Source organism: Rhamphochromis sp. 'chilingali' (assembly GCF_963969265.1).
Source record: "Rhamphochromis sp. 'chilingali' genome assembly, chromosome: 17".
In the NCBI taxonomy this organism is placed as follows: Eukaryota; Metazoa; Chordata; class Actinopteri; order Cichliformes; family Cichlidae; genus Rhamphochromis; species Rhamphochromis sp. 'chilingali'.
In genome coordinates this window covers 34,367,691-34,385,809 of record NC_137944.1, presented here as the reverse complement: position 1 = coordinate 34,385,809, position 18,119 = coordinate 34,367,691, and the positions used below count along the sequence as shown (strand labels likewise).

Genomic DNA, 18,119 nt, shown 5'->3' with positions numbered 1-18,119 from the left:
TTCTGTTTTCTATTAACAAAACGAATGATAATGGCAGGTATTTGATTTTTTCTCGGAAGAGGATGGCATCCCTCAATATTTTTACTGTCCATTTCTATACCTTTGCTTTTAAAGAAGGCCATTACCTGCTCTTCCAAAGAGCGTAGCTCTTGCTCGGGTGGCTCCCCTCTCTCTGATGCTGCTACCCGTGCGTATGTCTGATGCTTGGTTTCCAGTCCTGTCACTATCACATCATTTACTCTTGAATATTGTTCCAGATCTGACACCCGTCCTTCCAGCATAGCAATCTTCTTGTCCTTTTCCTCGCTCTGCCTTCTTAGTTCTTTAATATCATCCATTAAATTGAGTATCAGTTTTTGTTGTTTTGAAATTGTTGTTATTTCTTCAGACATAAAGTTTAGGGATTTCTTTATGTCCTCCAGTTCCTCCTCATTAACGTTGCTCCTCTTAGGCGGCATCTTAACGCTCCTGGGCCTGGTGGAGCAGGAGGATCCTGGGCCTAGTGGCTGCTGGAAGAGCCTGGGCCTGGTGGCTGCTGGAGGATCCTGGGCCTGGTGGAGCAGGAGGATCCTGGGCCTAGTGGCTGCTGGAAGAGCCTGGGCCTGGTGGCTGCTGGAAGAGCCTGGGCCTGGTGGCTGCTGCAGGATCCTGGGCTTAGCTTAGATTCTTACGTATGACAGCAAATAAATCGTCAGTTTCAGCCTTCATGAAGCTTGCAAACAATAGGTAAGAAAACAACAATAATTTCCAGAACTTCAACAGATTGTCCGTTTTTTTTTTTTTTACACAGTCTGAAATTTGAACACTATTAATTCCTTGTCCATTACAGCAAATTTGTAGCTCATGTTCTATCCATCAACTCATGAGGCATAATAATTGCGCAATATAGCCTGAGGACTAACGCTTTAGCCTGAAACCGCTTCTTGGAGTGTCCGACGTCGGACGTGTTGCTAACAGTGGAGGGGCTGCTTTGAAGATTGGCTGCAAAGGCAGAGTTTCTCTGGAGACTTGGAGGCAGACAGGAGCCCTGCTGGGGCTTGGCTGGATAACTCAGAGGACTCAGGATACTCGGAAGTTACACCTCCTCCAGCTTATCCAAGGGAACATCAAGGTGTTCCCAGGCCAGCCAAGAGATCTAATTTCTCCAGCTTGTTCTTGGTCTATCCAGTGATTCTATCATAGAAGCATGAACAGGTGGAGACGGAGGCTGCAGCCTGACTGCTCATCAGTTACCTGCTGAAGTTCAGGGTCTGGCTGCTGCGCTAGTTATGGTGTTCTTGATTACAAAAGCACCACAAGTAAACCAGGAAACACTAACTAGAACACTCAGCTGGAGGGATGAGGGAGATCATGACAAGTGTTGGAGTGACTTTGTTAAAAATTGTCATTGTTGTGCTTCGAATTGTGAACCTTGTTTAAACTGCATGATTGAAGATATTCTTGTTTCTGTTCTCCTCCCTGCATGTAGGATGGTGGGGGAGGCTACAGCTATAGTGTTCAACTGCAGGCACATTCCAGGTAAAGATTCTGGTTTCCTTATTTGCTCGGGAACGTCCACTTCCTGCCCTTCATGGGCTCACCTATGTTTGTATATGGGGGAGCATTAAGGGGGTTAAGCCATATACAGGGTGGGGGGAGACGACCCTTTTATGAATAGGGATGTTGTTAAACGGTTGTAAACATATGTTGTGTAGCAGGAAGTCACGTATACAGACACACACACACACACATATACAAACACATTCACAGTGTGTGTTCTCTGAATAAAAGGCTGCGAGGGGAGTTTGGAGTTGGCTACAGGGAGCTTGTGTCAGTTCTGGGAGGCAATCTCCCCTTGCAAGCAAACCGTACCAGTGGCTCTTGTGTTCTGTTTGCAGTCTCTCGTGGTCTGAATCCAGCAGGGTCGTATGTTCAGACCCAACAACAAGCAACACAAGGGAATGCAGACAATGAATACAAACAATAAGGGAACAGACCACAGGTGGGAACAAAGAGCAGAGTCTAATCGTCAGTTTTACTCACAGAGGGAGGATAGTAGGAGCGTCGTCTCCTCCGGCCTGAGGAAACAGGAGAGTTTGGAGCTGCTGATGCAACATCATTCCAGCTGAAGAGCCTGTGATGAGCCGGCCCGTAAAATCTCCGGCGAGCAAAACGGCATCATCCAGGTGGAGTCGGCAGCTGGTGATAGGTTGTTGCTCCACGTGAGAAGGAAATCTGCACTTTTTTCTTCTTGGTGAAGGAAAAAGGGAAACCGGATAATTGAGCCTCTGATGGCCCCAGACAGGAAACTCTTTGAGGATCGAGGTGGAAGAGCTCATGAGGAGGCAGGCCAATGAGCGGGCAGCGGAGAGGCTGATCAACAACCGTGAGCAACCAGAGATGGGTGGATGATGCCCACTTTCAGCTGCAGAGCATCAGGTGCAGGCGGGGCAGCAGGTGGACGAACACGGCGTCTTTGAGGACCCCTTAGAGCCCGGTGAGTACCACTGAAAATGTGCTCCTACCAGGGGTGAGCCAACGCTTCCACTTCAGCTTTTCCTCAAGAAAGGAAACGGCTACTTGCTGCCACTTGTAGGTCGGAGTCTGCTGCTTTATTTTAGTGCTCGAGATCTCCTGTCATGTACCGCCGTGTGAGGCAAGGCAGGATAGCAGATAAAATGTGGGAGTCGGAGACAGAAACCAAACTTAAAGACAATTTATTACTGACTACAAAAACACCATAACTAGACCAAGAAATACTAAACAGACGAACACACAGCTGGAGGGAATGAAGGAGGCTGTGAGAAGAAACACAAGGGAACAGATCACAGGTGGGAACAAAGCTGAACATAATCAAACTAACGAGACCAGGAAGCAAAACTAAACAAGATGCACACAGGACGAGAGACTGTCAGAGTAAAACAGGAAACAGCAGAAACACACACTGAGACACAGACTGACTGAACACAGGGAACAGAGGGAGGGAGAGAAACAGAGACACGACTTGGGAACAGGCCAATCAGCATGGAGACAAGACTGACTTCACAGAGAGATACTAACACAGGAAGAGGGCGGGGACACAGAGGAGGGATGATAACAGAAAACCTGAGGCTAGATAACAAACTAAGACCTGGGACACAAACAGAGACACAACAATCATAACCAAAACTTCACTTCAGAACATGAAATGAACCAGAATCAGACGTCAAACACAAACGCTGGCTCACAGACCAGGACCATGAGCCTCCACACAGAAAGACTCCACCCAAAACAGGAACTCTCTTTCTGAGAAGTGATGGTGCTCACCACTGCAGCACCACGCTGCCCTGTTAGTTTCTGTGCTGGTAAAAATAAAGATGAATAAATAGTTCACTCTGACATATTTCCTGTGTCACAAACACTTCTTCTCTCTGCTGCTTCGATGTACTTACAGTTTGTAGAAGGCAGCGTCTAACAAAGCCGTGTTATTACAAACATACTGCAGCTGCTGAGTTAAAGCTTATTATCTCTGTGATAGAAAATATTAAAAACAAAACTTCTTCCAGTGTTTTACATTCTTGTAACTGAACTTCAGATCTTGTTGAATGTTGTTTTCATTTGTACATAACTGACAGTCTGACGCCTCCTGACGTGTCAGAAGAACTGTGACTCGTCCTGTTTTACTTCCTCTTTGTTTTCTCTTCAAAGCTGTCGGACTTAAAGACACAGACAGACGGTGAAGCTGCTCAAAGATCTTTCAGCTCAAAATGTCTACAGAAATTCAAAGTGTTGAAGATTTCAGGGTGAAATACAGCAGAGGGTCCCAAGAGGATGGAGGAGTGAGAGAGCAGAGTGAGGTGGAGGTGTTAGATGATGGAGAGCAGCACCCTGACGTTGGCCTACAAGAAGCTGGTAAGCAGGAAATCATCAAAGTGACCAAACCAAAGAAAATGTTGGTGATGAAAGTGTTGTTCAGTGTCTTTCAAAGCTCTGATATCCGACCACTTTAAGACATATTAGTGTTCGTGTCACATGTGCCCAGAATATGTTTCCAGTCCAAACTGGCACACAGATCATTTGTTGCACTGGGCCTGTTTACTCCCAGTTAGGAGCTCCGTTTCTAACCGTCTGACTGTTTCAGTGTCTGTGGCTTCAAGTCAAACTGGTTCAGCTGCTGCTCTGCTTTCAGGAAGAGGTCTGTGAGTGACAGAGAGAAGCAGCCAATAGGAGCAGCACAGCTCTTTCTGCTTCCTCTCCAAGTGATAACATGACTGTAAATACAGCCAGATTGTCCACACAGTCATTGTTTTAAACATATGTGAATGTCGAGTTTGTCCGACAATGTTGTGCTTCCAAAAATGCGTCTTTCAGAGGTGCAGAGCAGCAGCTTGGTATGCAGCTCCAGTGTGTTAGCAGCTTCCCCCTGTAGTTAATGCAGCACGTTTAAATCAGTAGGTCATAGTTGTTCTGTGGTCTGACAACAGGAACAGAAAGATGCAGATTCATTGTGAGTTCAGCTGCATCAAAATGCAGTATGAGTGAGTGTAGAGAGGAGAGAAGCAAACTGATGGAAACAGCTAGCAGAAAGCTAACTGAGTGTAACTGAAGCACAAACACAGAGTAACACACACCCAGCACCACTCTGTTATAAATCAGCTTTAAAGTTTCCACAGTTCATGGTTGTTCCTCAGCATTACACTTTCCTCACAGCTCTGACCCGCGTGCAGATGATCATCATACAAACTAATATTCTGGGACTCTCCTCCATATTTGTCCCTCAGGTTTCTACACTTCTTTCTACGTTCCCTCACGTCCATCAGGATAGTTTTGCTCATTTAGTCCTTATATTGAGAGGAGGATTGTTTTTCTCTCACTGATCTATTCAAAAGCTGCGACCAAGAAGTGGCCAGAAATGCACCGACCGATCACAACAACTGGAATGGACTAATGTTACTTTGTCCTCGTTTGAGTTCCTGTAACTTTTTAACAAACTCGACTAATTTGTTTGGTAAATCTGATTTACTTTCTACTGGGATCATTCCTACAGTGAGGATTAATAAAAAGCTCCAAAGTCTCTCATTAGTGCTTCATAAATGGACTTTTTGTTTTATCTTTGTAGATGTTCACACCGAGAAGAAGCTTCCAGCTGTGAGAAGAAGCTGGTTCAGAGCTTTTGAAGTGAACCTGGGAGTGCTGTATCTGCTGATTGTGGTGGGAATCATGACACGCTGTGAGGAATTTGATTCCAATATGTTAGATGTTTGATTTTGAACATTAGAAGTGAAATGATTTGATGCTGCAGACCTGATTGTGTTTAGTTCCTGTTCCCACACTGCAGAGTTTCTCCTACTTCACTGGAAAACACACAAACAGCAAACTTGTTACTATAATGTTATTGTAGGGTCGACCTCACAACATAAAGCACCTTGAGGCTGTTGCTGTGATTTGGAGCTGTAGAAGTAAAACTGAATTGAATGATTAAGACAACGTGTGTCCTCCAGTTGGACAAACCTCCAACACCTAAGTAGCACACAGGTGTAATCCTAGTCAGGTGCTTTCAGTGTGGAGGAGCTCCAGCTCTGAGCCCACAGACACCTTTAGGTAGAAGCTTGTTTCCACCCCTTGTATCTCACTCTTTCAGTCAGTACTCACAGCTTGTGTTCATTACTGAGGTGAAGGTAAGAATGTAGCTCATCTGATAAATCAGCAGCACTTTCATGCTCAGCTCTCTCTTCACCCCAACAGACAGGATCACTGCACCAATCTGGCTTCTAACATCCTGCTGCTTTCTTTTCTCACTCGAGAACAAAATTCAAGGATTCATTAACTTCTTTACTTGGAAGAAACTCATTTCCAGCCTTAAACAGGCACAACACCCTTTTCCAGCTGAGAACCTCAGAATTGAAGGTGCTAAATGTCATCCCAACTACTTCACACTCAACTTCAACCAACCTACAGTAAGCTGGACGACATCACTCCCACACATCCTGGAGTGAATGAAGAGCTCGTCCAGTGCTGCATGACCAGGATGGAAACCACATTGTTGCTCTGAATTTGAGATTTCACAATTGGATGGAGTTTCTCCTTCAATATTCTGACATAAACCTTCTCAGGGAGGCTGAGGAGTGTGATCTCCTGAAGTTTGAACCCACCAGCCCAGATTTACAAATCCAGAGGCCGAGTGCCCGACTCTCATGTAATGTTGCAGAGGTGTGTTAACCAGGACGGCCCAACAACAAGGAGTATTTCCTGGTGACCTCACAGTAAGATGTGCAACATTTAAGTGCACTGTAATTTCAAAAAACTTTTCCTCCTTATGTTGGACACTTTTTCACACAAGTACTTCTGTATTCCTTTGAAAATCAAATCAAAGAACACAAAAAATGAACTGCATCAGTTTTCCTGAAAGTGCAAAATGTAGAATTGAAAGGAAAAGTTACAGAGTGACCTAAAAAGGGAAAAACACAAATGAATGAACACAAACATCTTGTTCTTTTTAAAATCTTCGGTCAGCAGTGAAGCTAAATTTAATTGTTGTTCATTTAAAGAGTGTTTGAGACGTGGTTCAAACTTTCCACATCGACTGGATGAACCTCAACAGTTCTACAGTTTGTTTCTCTATAAGGCAACAGCAAGAAAACAAACTGTAACTGACAAAATAACATTTCCTGGGTCGAACCAACTGTGACACTGAGGTGTGACTGTGTTTGTGCTTTTATGTGTGAACGTTCAACGTCTTTAGAAAAAGAAGAGTTTATACATTTTCTGCTTTATGCAAACTCAGTCAAAAGCTCAACAAAGTACACATATTGTACAACACAGAGGTTTATCTGTAGTTAAGAGAAACACAAAATGCAGTTAAGACATTTTTATGCAAATTAATCACACGGTCTGTGTTTCCTTACACGCTGCCACTTCCTCAAAGCTTCTTCCTGCCTGAAAGCAGACAGAAGGCTGGACAAGAATAAAACAGCTCGATATCTTCCAGGGTCAGTACTGCAGAACTGTTAGAGTACAGTTTAAACTCCTGCTCAGCGTCTCCGTCCTCTCACGATGTCCTCAGATATTTATGCCAAACCAGATCTATCAAAGAAGGTGAGATACAGCAGAAAGGAGGACGGAGCAGAGTGGGAGCAGAGGGAGGTGGATATCTACGAGAGTACAGATGAGATGAGAGATAGTTATGATCATTTTCAGTCACAGGAAGGAGGTAAGTCAATTATGAATCTAAATGTACTTCCAGTTTGTTACAGTCAGCTTTTAAAGCCAAATTACTGCAGCCCACCAAACATCTGTTTCTCCATTTGCTGTATGAACCTTTTTAATTTAAATTCTTTCCCACAATAGTTTGTACGTCACTTATTGATTAACAGGAACTTCTTTCAGTCACAGCGCAGATGTTATATTTCCTTTGTTTTTTGGCAACCGGCCCTTTTTTGACGTTAAGCTGGTACAACCACAACCACAGGTCTGTTAACCACAGACTGACAGGAAATAAGCACAAACCAACATCCACACTGCTTTCTAACAGGACCACAGACTCAGAATCCTCCTTCAGTCCTGAAGGGCTCTTTCAGATGTGCTACACTGGGTCTAAGAGTGCTGTGCCTCCTGATGTTAGCTGGGATCATCATCCTATCCATATGCTGTAAGATAAGATACAACCTCTGAACTTCTCCTGCAAATGAATGTATGACTGATACTGAATCCCAGCAGCCAACAAACATGCAGCTTCACAACCAGAACGTGTCCTTCTGCCACAGCAAATACAGGAAGTACATGAAGCCAACACAGAAGCAGCAAACACTGCAGTTCCTTTAATGACCACTGGAGGCTGATGCTGAAAGCGAGTCAGTTAAAATGAGCACCTTTGCTGCAGTAAAAACATGTTTCCCTTCAGGACCAAATGAGTTTTGGTCTCTAAGGATAGTTTCCTCTTCATAAAAACTGCACGGTGGCATTTTAAATGGAATTCTCTGATCAATAATATGAGCTGCTGTGTGGTACAGCCTGACCAACACGTTGGTTTTGCTGACTGAGCTTCTAGTATTTCATCAGTCTGTTACTTAGCACTGATTAGCAGGTGTGTGTCTGTGTGCATGATTCCTGGCTCATATCTTGTGTGTGTTGTGGAGTGAATGTTCTTGTTGTTCCTTCAAACTCTTCACTCAACACGCTGATTCTGTGATTATCTCAACAAAGCAGACAGGCAGCAGCATCTGCTGCAGACTGATGCAGGTGCAGCCACACTATGTTAGACAGTGGCCGTCTGTCATTGTGCGACTAGTTAGTTCACTTGGTGTATTAAGCAGGTAGCTAACAAGCTAATGTTAGCTCCATTCATCTGCTGGGATATATCAATTAATCTTTTTTTATTACATCAAATCACAACAACAGTTGCCTCGAGGTTCTTTATATTATCAGGTAAAGACTCCACAATAACAAAAACAACAACACAGAGAAAACTTCCAGCAGCTGCTGATGTTTGGATTTTAAGGTGGTTTGATTCTATGTTTTAAATCAGTTGATGATCTTCAGCTGACCTTTAGCTCCTGGTGGAGCTGTGACAGACTTAATGCTGGATCAGCAGAAACATCACAAATCTATGATGTGAGAACAGAGACGCCTGCAAAAGGACGTCTGAAAGCAGGAAGTTCCTGGAAGCTGCAGGAAGAAACATTTATTAATTATAAATAAGCAGAAAGAGGAAGTGTTGAAGCCTCAGAGCAGCTTTGACTGAATGTAAAAAGACATATTTTCAGTGAGAACAGGCACATGTCACATGAGTCCGAATCTATTCTTTCAAAGCATATAGATAACATCTCTGACTACAGGTGTAGAAATGCTGTTTGACTCTTCACCTTCTTCCTCCACACTGAAGCACAATTATTCTGAATCTTGTCAGTGGTTTTTGTTCACAGTTGATACGTATTTAGCTCATCAGATTTCCTGTAGTTCTAACACCTCCACCCACAGGACATGTTAAAGAGCAATGGCTGCAAGTTTCTGACTCTTATTGATATTTGACAAAGCAGAGGAAGAAGATTATTTCTGTTCAACGTTTCACTCATTTTATTTTATTTTATTTTGCTTTCACTGAAATATTTCAGATGCTTTGAACAAGAGTGAAAACAACAAACTTCACTTCAAACACAATAAACTGAACCACAGTTACAACGAGCTACAGACTGAACATCAAGGTAAGAAAGTATTTAAAATTAACAAGAAAATACTAATGTCAGATAAAATTTATATTTACATTTTTTAACATGTTTTTTTCTACAGAGACAAAACGACTCAACAGTCAGCTACAGGAAGAAGTGAAGAAGCTGAAGGAGAAGATAGAAGGTAATAAAGTTTGAATAACTGATAGAAAACATCAGTGTTACACAGTGATAACCTGATTGTGTCTTTGTTTTGAATCCTAAATGTTTGATGCTGTGTAACAGTTTCTCTGTATAAATGTAAGTTTCAGTTCATTATGAATAAGAGAGAAAACCTGAGTTTAAATGAAGCATTTACAGGGAAAATGACAGGAACCAAAGATTAATGTGATACAACAGGACACAAAGTCTGACTTTAAAACATGTGTTTGACTTTAAGGGAAGTGGTGTCCAGAAGAATGGACGAGGTTTGGAAGCAAGTTTTACTTTAAATACACTGAGAAGAAAACTTGGTCTGAGAGTCAAAACCACTGTAAGACCAGAGGAGCTGATCTGGTGATGATAAACAGCAAAGAGGAACAGGTGGGTGTGTTTGTTCATGTCTGTGTGATCTTTGATGGAGCTGACAGTGAGTTACAAAGTTCTTCATACTGTGAATTAAAGCCACACATTGATGATAAGTATACATGTGCAAACATACAGACACATAAACAAAGCAGCACATTCATTCCATCAGAAACACAACAGTTAGAAACTATGGAGGAAAATAAAGGGGAAAAGATTGAGGGAGAGCTAACCTGTAAAAATGAGTTTCAGCCGTTAACAGTCAGCTGACCTGATAGTCTGAGGAAGGCTGTTCCACAGTTTGGCTGCAACAAGCTCAAAAGCACGATGGCCTCTGGTGTTCAAATCAGAGCGAGGGACAGTTGGGAGACGCTGATTAGATGATCAGAGAGGCCGGCTGCAGTGATAAGGTCCAAGAAGCTCTGCTATATAAGCAGGGGCCTGTTCATGCACAGCTTTATATGTTCATAACAGGATTTAAAAGAGGATTCTGAATTTCACTGTAAGCCAGTGAAGAGAAGCAAGAATAGGTGAGATATGAGACTGCAGGCCAGGTTTTGTTTGCAGCCTTGCTGCTGAGTTCTGCACTAACTGCAGACCAACTATGGAGGACTGAGAAATGCAGGTGAAAAGTGAATTACAATAATCAGGCAGGAGAAAGTATGAACTCAAAGTTCCAGATGATTGAATCACAGTAAAGATTTGATCTTTGCAATATTTCTGAGCTAAAGGAAACAAGACTGGCTGACCTTTGACATGTGAGGCTCAAAATGCAGCTGTTGGTTCAAAATGATCTTTAACAGGTGATTGGATGTTACTGGTGAGGGGGACGATGTACTGACTGACCTCCTCAGAGAAACTGAGCCAAACAGCACAACTTCAGTTTGAGATGAAGGAAGTTTAAATCCATGAAGTGATGACAGAGAAGCATTCACTGAGGCAGGAGAGGCTCGACAGAAAAGCATTAGTGTGTGTGTCATCTGCACAGCAGTGCTAGGAGATCCCATTAAAACCATTAAGCAGATGTCACAGGGGCAGCATTTATAAAGAGAACAGAATTGGTCCAAGGACTGAGGCATGTGGGACTCAGATGAGGACACACATTGATTAATATGAAGTATCTGTTTGATAAGTATGAAGAAAACCATGTGAGAGCAGCACCAGTGATGCCAGTTTGTAGTGTGTTAATAAGAGGAGCACCATCAACAGTATGAAGGCTGCAGAGAAGTCAAGCAGGACTCAAATGGAGTCTTTATCCCAGCGCAGAAGAATCTGGTTAGTAACTTTCATGAAAGCTGTTTCAGTGCTGTGGTTTGTCTGGAACCAGGTTGGAATTGATCAAAGATCTGAAGGAGCTGATGAGCAACTTGATTTAAAACAGTGGGATGTAAGGAGGGTTGATCCCACTCACAAAGACTCTGGCTGTTTGAAAGTCAGCTGAAATGAAAGGGACTGGTTTCTAATAGAGAGAAGATAGGGGGAGATGGCAGCAGGAAGGAGTTTGAACTCCAACAACAGAACTGGAGGAGAGACTTGGGGCGGTTGAAGAGGTACAGACTTGAACTCTGACCTGATACTGTTGATGTTGCCAGTGAAGAAATCGAAAAATGTCCACAGTCATTAGAAGACATGGGAGTGACAGCAGTTTGTCTCTGGGAAGACAACACTGACTGTAAGCCTGTCAAAGATGATACATCTGTGATTGGATAGTAGGTCAGACATGTGGAAGGTCAGCGTTATGTGTGGGGCCGACAACATGATGCACTACATGAAATGATGCTGCAGTGTTCATCAATTGTGTGGCAGTGTTGTTAGAGGGATCATCAATAAGTAAATTAGACTCATCTACTAAAATGACTTTATGAACAATAACCGATGAGAGAAGATTAGAGAATCCATTCAGGAAATGATTGCAGGATTTGGGAGGTGGATCGATTACAATACAGCAAACTGGAGATTCACATTGAATTATGAAGGAGAGGAATTCAAAGCAGTTAAAGAACCAGGATTAAATGGGAACCAGTTCAGATGATCCTTAGAAACCAAGTCAACACAAAACATTGAAATAACAGAAATGTTATAAAATGAGAGAAATCCTCATAATCCAGATTATTTTTCTGATTCAATCCAACTGAATCAAATGATTTGTTAACACTGATTCCACTGCAACACTGACTGAGCTACAGGAGGAGCTGATATTCATCGATTCTTTGGCTCTTTCTGATTTCTGCACAATGGAAGAAAAGTTTCATCACAGTTATTCTTCCTTCAGACATGTTCACAAGATGCTGTCACTACAACAGAAGTGCTGAATTATGACTGGAGACAATATTTGTGTCTCTTCCCAAACAGGAATTTATCAATGAATTTGGAGGATACTCTTGGATTGGTCTGGAAGCTAAATGGACATCAGGAGGATCTAAATGGGAATGGGTGGACGGATCAGCGCTGACACAAACGTGAGACATTAATAATAATAATAATAATAATAATGGATACTTTATTGATCCCCATGGGGAAATTACTTGTTTTTCTCTGCATTTGACCCATTCACTCAGTGAAGCAGTGGGCAGCCCACTAAGCAGGCTAGTTTGTTTCTATTCCAGAGTTATTATTTAGAAGTGAAACACTGATGTTTTGGAAGATAGATCAGCAATACATGAGCTGAGCTATTTTCCAACAGCCCCACAAACTGAATGTAAAGAAAAGCAGAAATCCTCCTTTGAATGAACAGCTGTGCTTGAACTCTCTTCATCTGCAGTCTGTGATGACGTTCAGTTACAACAAGTCAGTTTGAAGGAATCAGGATTGAAACATGTTCAAAGCAGCGACCGACACATTTCACTTTGTTCAATTTGTCTTCATGTTTTTGTGCTGTAATGTTTCTTTTCTCACAGAACAAAAAGTGTTTCAGAGAATTCCTGTCTCTTCTTCTTTGGTGTTTGTAAAACTTCAGAACATATGAAGGAAGAAGCTTCAGTAAATATGACCTGATAGACACACATTTCAAAGTGATGTCTGTAAACAGCTGACAAAACAGTTTCAAACAGCAGAAAGTCAGCTCTGACTTCTTTTTATTCTCCATTTTTACAGCAGGAAGAGTTCATATTCATCAAAGCTTGAAAGCTGTTTTAGTGTGCATGATGATTCTCAGAGAAAAGTCTAAAGGAGGGAAAGTGGGCGAGAAACCTGGGAAAGAAATACAGCAAATATTGGAAATATTCCAAAAGAGACGCATATTTATATGAATGTGACAATAGTTATGAGTTTAGTCCAGTTTCATATCAGATTTGATCTCTCTGACAGGTTCTGGGGAACAGGATGGTCAGATCCTTATTCTGGATACCGTGGAGTCTGCTGTGACCGTGATGGGAGATGGACATGGTCATATTATTCTAATTCAATGACCTTCATCTGTGAGAGATGAGTTTGGTGCTTTGATGTAAATGTTTGAATAATCCAACCAAAGACACCTCACTATGAAATGTCCTGCATGAGCCTCAGACTCAGCTTACAGTCTTTACTTGTTCATTCTGCATCATATATTGATTACATATATTGTCCCTCTGTGCTCTGTGCTGTACAGTAAGGTTGGAAGTCATCCACACAAAACCTTGAAGTACTTCATTACTCTGTAGTTCCAGCAAATTGTTCTAATAAAAGTCAAAGTGCAGCTTGTCTTTACTTTGCTTTACTTGGTTTATTCATCAGTCTGTTGGTCCTAAAACTACAGTAAATGTCTTGTTTCTAAAAGTTCAGCAAAAAATATCAAATGTGGGTTACTGCTGGTTAGTTAGTGTGACTTCATACAAACCTGTGTGTTACACCAGTGGAAGAAGCTTTTCCTTCATCTGTCTTCTTGTTTCTTACTATAGGGCTGAACAGCTACACTAACACTCTCTGGCTCTATGCTGCCCCCTGTGGTCACAGTTGTAGTCAGTGTTGGTATGAAATGTTTGAAAGCTTCAGCACCACAGACAGCTACAGGCAGCTCCCCCCTCTCTGTACCATGTCTTTCTTAAACAGAAATAAGACAAAATAGAAACAGTAGAAGAAAATATAAAAGGCCAATTCAAATATAAAATAGACACAGCGGTCTGCAGCATCAGCAGAAGTGATACAAACAGGTGCTGAGATGCAGTGAACATAGAGCAGCATTATTATTTTCAGACTCGTGGATGGGAAATAATACATACAAATACATATTTAGATATTTCTTTTACTGCATGTTGACTGTTTATATGAAATATATTTATATAAATCACAAAATAAATAGCTGGTGTCTAATATGTGTTTTCAGCGCCTAAAGTGGAAACTGGTGAGGAAAATGTACTCAAAACAAGGCTTTACTTGCACAGTCTCCCCATCAGTTTATCAACAGACGTCTCAAATAACAGAAAAAATTGACATACAAACATGGGGGGATCAGACTGAAAGACCACGCTGCATTTTAGATGAAGCTGCTGTCCCAAATACTTCCATGTTAGAACTTTGAATCTTTAGATATTTCAGGGTATTTCAATCGTTTCCCACATTTCTGAACACATTTAGAATAACGACCACAGCACGTCTTATATTTTCAGTGACCAATCTAAAGTCTGCAAACATTTTCATGCACCAGCACATCACAGAGCACAGATGATATCATCACATCTGTCAGGACAGAAACACTAGCAGCAGTAAAAAGTACTGCAGAGTCTCAGGTTTGTGTTCAGCCCAGGCTCTGTGCTGCAGCTCAGCCCCTCTCTCCCCACTTTCTGTACTGTTTCAATGGTCTCTGTCCAAAAACAACACTGAAGAAATAACTATGGGAGTAGTAGAGTTCATAAACTCAAATCATGTATGAATAAATAAAAATATAACATTAATACATGCTGTATAATTTGTTAAATAAACTTTGGACAAACCCAGAAAGTTGATTCTGTTTCTCTGCATGTTGTGTTTTGTTTTAATTTTAATCATGAAATATAAAAGTGGTGCAGGGGTTTTGGTTTTTCAGGCCTAGTTTGGACACCACAGTCCTGCAGACGAGGACTCAAAATTTTATTACAGACACAACAGTGCAGGTCCAAACATACCTGAGTGAACCAAACAGTGGAAGACTGAAGAATCCCCACGAGTACTGGGCAGGACTGAAAATGTTCATCCCAACTTGTATAAACTTGCTGTTGCTTCTTCGGCTACACCTGCTTCATCTGTGAGCTGTGAAAGGGTTTTTTCTAAATCAGGTGAAATCATCTCAAAAAAAGAGAAACTGACTGAAGCAAAACACAGTGGAAAAGATTTTATTAAATAAAAATAAAAGGTTATTATGATATAAAAATAAATTACATGTTGTATCATAAAGATCATAAAGACAGATTAAGATTATATTTGGAATTTATGTACTGCCATCACAAACATTATTCACTAATTCTATTCTTTCTATTCTATTTATTCTATTCTATTCTATTCGTTCTATTCAAAGCTTCACACCAAAGTTATGTCATTATAATGTCTTTGCCTGTTTTACATTTATTGTCCACTTGATGGCACAGTAGAGCAAGTGACACGTCATGAAGCGTCGGCTCATAAGTGGCCAGTTGGATGGAAAGCTTCAGTGCTTCATGAAGCTTCATCTTGGCACCACTAACAAAACCTCAGGCAACACATTAAACTAGAAACTAAGAAACTGGGAAACAACTGGGAGGACACAGAACCCATGAAATTCACAGGAACACAGCTTGATGGGACAACATGACAGAGACCAGAGGGAGACAGACAATATTTACTCAGGAGGAGATTAGTGCAGAGTGGACACACCTGGGGAACACAGCTGAACAGAATCTGATGAGACATGAACACCAATATAACGCACACAAAATGGGAGATTATCAAAGTAAAACAGGAAGTAACAAAAACACACTGAGACTCAGATGGCAATATGTGAACTTGACACTTTAACTGTGGATAAACAGACATGAGGACATGACAGACTGAGGAGACAAAAAAAATAAAATCAGGAACTAGAAAATAATTATCCAAAAGAAAAACCCAAAAACTGGGTCATAGACCCAGGACTGTGACAGCATCAGTGTGCAAGCACAGTGAACACAGAGCAGTAACTGTTAGTAAAGCACAGCTGTGACTCAGCTATCTGAGCAGAAAGGTGAAGGAAGAGGCATCAGAGTGTAAGAGGACATGCACATCTACGACAGTACAGACGATATCAGAGATAATCAAAGAGATTTTCAGTCACAGGAAGAAAATGATGAAAATGTTTAACTCTCGTCTGGTGTTCATATTTTTGTTACTCAGCCAGTGTTGACAGGTCTGGTGGCCCCACCCCCATTATTGTCATATTAAATCAATACATTCATAAATAATCAAAACGCTCCTTTTACATCCTCACATCATTTGTATAAAAGCAGTTTGATCAAAGGTGGGTTACTGCTGGTTAGTTAGTGTGACTTCATACAAACCTGTGTGTTTTCCTTCATCAGTCTTCTTGTTTCTTACTATAGGGCTGAACAGCTACACTAACACTCTCTGGCTCTATGCTGCCCCCTGTGGTGACATTTCATGATGATATAAAATATTAATATTAAACAAAAAGTTTGCAAATGCACATATTTAAACACATTGAACTATGGAAGTTATATTTATATTTAGAGGCCTAAACATCTAAAAATGGTCTCATATTATTTTAGTCACAAAATGTTTCAGCTTCACTTCTATTTGACATCCAGTCTAAGACATAACTGTCAGGTCGAGGTGTGGAAGAGAGGGAAGGACTCGAACGCAGGACTCAGAATAAAAAGAAGTCTTTAACATCCAGATATATAATGAACAAGAGCGAGCTGGAGCTCACAGAGGGACATACAGGGAACATAACAGATGTCTCAAAGAGACAGCACTTTATACACAAACAGCTGATTGGAAAACAGGACACAGTTTTGGGGGGGAGCTCCCAATTCTTACTAAAGAGTTCAGTGCATTAGTGATGGATCTATTAAGGTGGGATAAAGTTTTTACAACAGCTCTCACAAATCTTTTCCAATATGGTTTCAAATCTATCAGGACTGTCAAGAGCAGCTTTGTGATAAAAACAAATATCTGTGATGGAGAGGTAATCAAAGAGTGTCATGCTAAAATGCTCTGGGAAAAAAGAATCCTTTGGGAATGTGCTCTTCACCAGGTGAACTGTGACAACATGAATCAGGATTACTGAGGGAAATCTGGAGTTAGTTTATTAGGGTTGAAAATTGAATGCAGCTGTTTTAATTATTTTATTATACACAATGCAAATGTGCTCATATGAGTTGGCACTCTGTCTTTCGAAGGTCGAAAGCTTAGAGACACAGAGTGCACGGGGACTTTGCAGCAACGCTTACATACACATGAAAATGGTTTTCTGTAAGTCTCTGGGTGTCATGGTCCTGGTCGTTGACCCAGCGTTTTGTGTTCATTTTGGTGTCATCTCATGTGTTGTGTTCATTCTTATTTTGTATTAGTTCTTAGGGTTTGGTTCATGTGGTTAGTGCTTTAGTGTTCTCCCTCCTGTGCTCTATTCGTGTCCCTGAGCTTGTCTTTGTGAATTTCCTGTTTTACTTTGAAGGTCTGTGTCTGTTATCACTGTGTCAGCTTGTGTCTTCCTGTCGTCTTGTGAATTAGGTTCAGCTGTGCTCCCCTCCTGTGTGTCATTACCTGATTACCTTGTGTTTGTATATATAGTGTGTGCCTGCCTGTGTTCCTCATCGGTTCGTCTGTGTTACTCTGTTGTTCTGCGGCTTTCTGCTCCACAGCCTGCTCTTTGTTCCCAGCTCACCTCCTTATGTGTTTCCCTGATTGTGACCTTGTGAGTTACGGTTTTGTGTTTTGTTATTTTTAGTTCTCCCCAGTTTAGGGTTTTATTCAGTTCTGCCCTCACTTTTGTTACTGAGCACTGTAAATAAACCTCACTCGCATCTCCACCACTGTCTGCAACTCGGGTCCCCATTCACGCCACCACACGATAGCTGCACCAGCTGTGACACTGGGTCAGAGAGTCCAAACTAGGTATCCTGAACCAGACCTTAGAATCAGTAGAAGAACAATAAATAACAACATTAGATAACCAAGGCTACGCAGGGTGTGTTTTTGTGTCCTTGTGTCTCTGATTCCAGGAAAAGAAGCAGATAGGAGGTCGAGGGAGCAGCAGACGTGGAGTGAATGAGGAGTTGTAGCAGACTGCCACGCCGCTTCTGGAAGAACATAGTCATAATAATACATGTTCCTCTTGTAGTATAAAACTGTACGGCCCGCTCTGAGGGTCATCTTTGGTGTGAGGCTGACTCTGGCATCACATTGTAGCCAACCTTTACATGGAGGAAGTGGAAAGGAAGGCTCTTGGCTCTTTCAAAGGAAGAGTACCCAGCCACTGGTACAGATATGTGGACGACACCTGGGTCAAAA

General features: G+C 41.6%; 1 protein-coding gene across 1 annotated transcript in view; it reads left to right on the top strand.

Annotated features, from left to right (window-relative positions):
• The first annotated feature begins 6,100 nt into the window (after positions 1-6,100).
• Positions 6,101-18,119, top strand: part of LOC308384723 (uncharacterized protein) — a 39,229-nt gene continuing 27,210 nt past the window's right edge. The window contains exon 1 of the mRNA XM_080863313.1: positions 6,101-7,168. Within this exon, the coding sequence (XP_080719439.1) occupies positions 7,012-7,168 (157 nt within the window). The 5' untranslated portion in view covers positions 6,101-7,011. The remainder of the gene's footprint in view (positions 7,169-18,119) is intronic.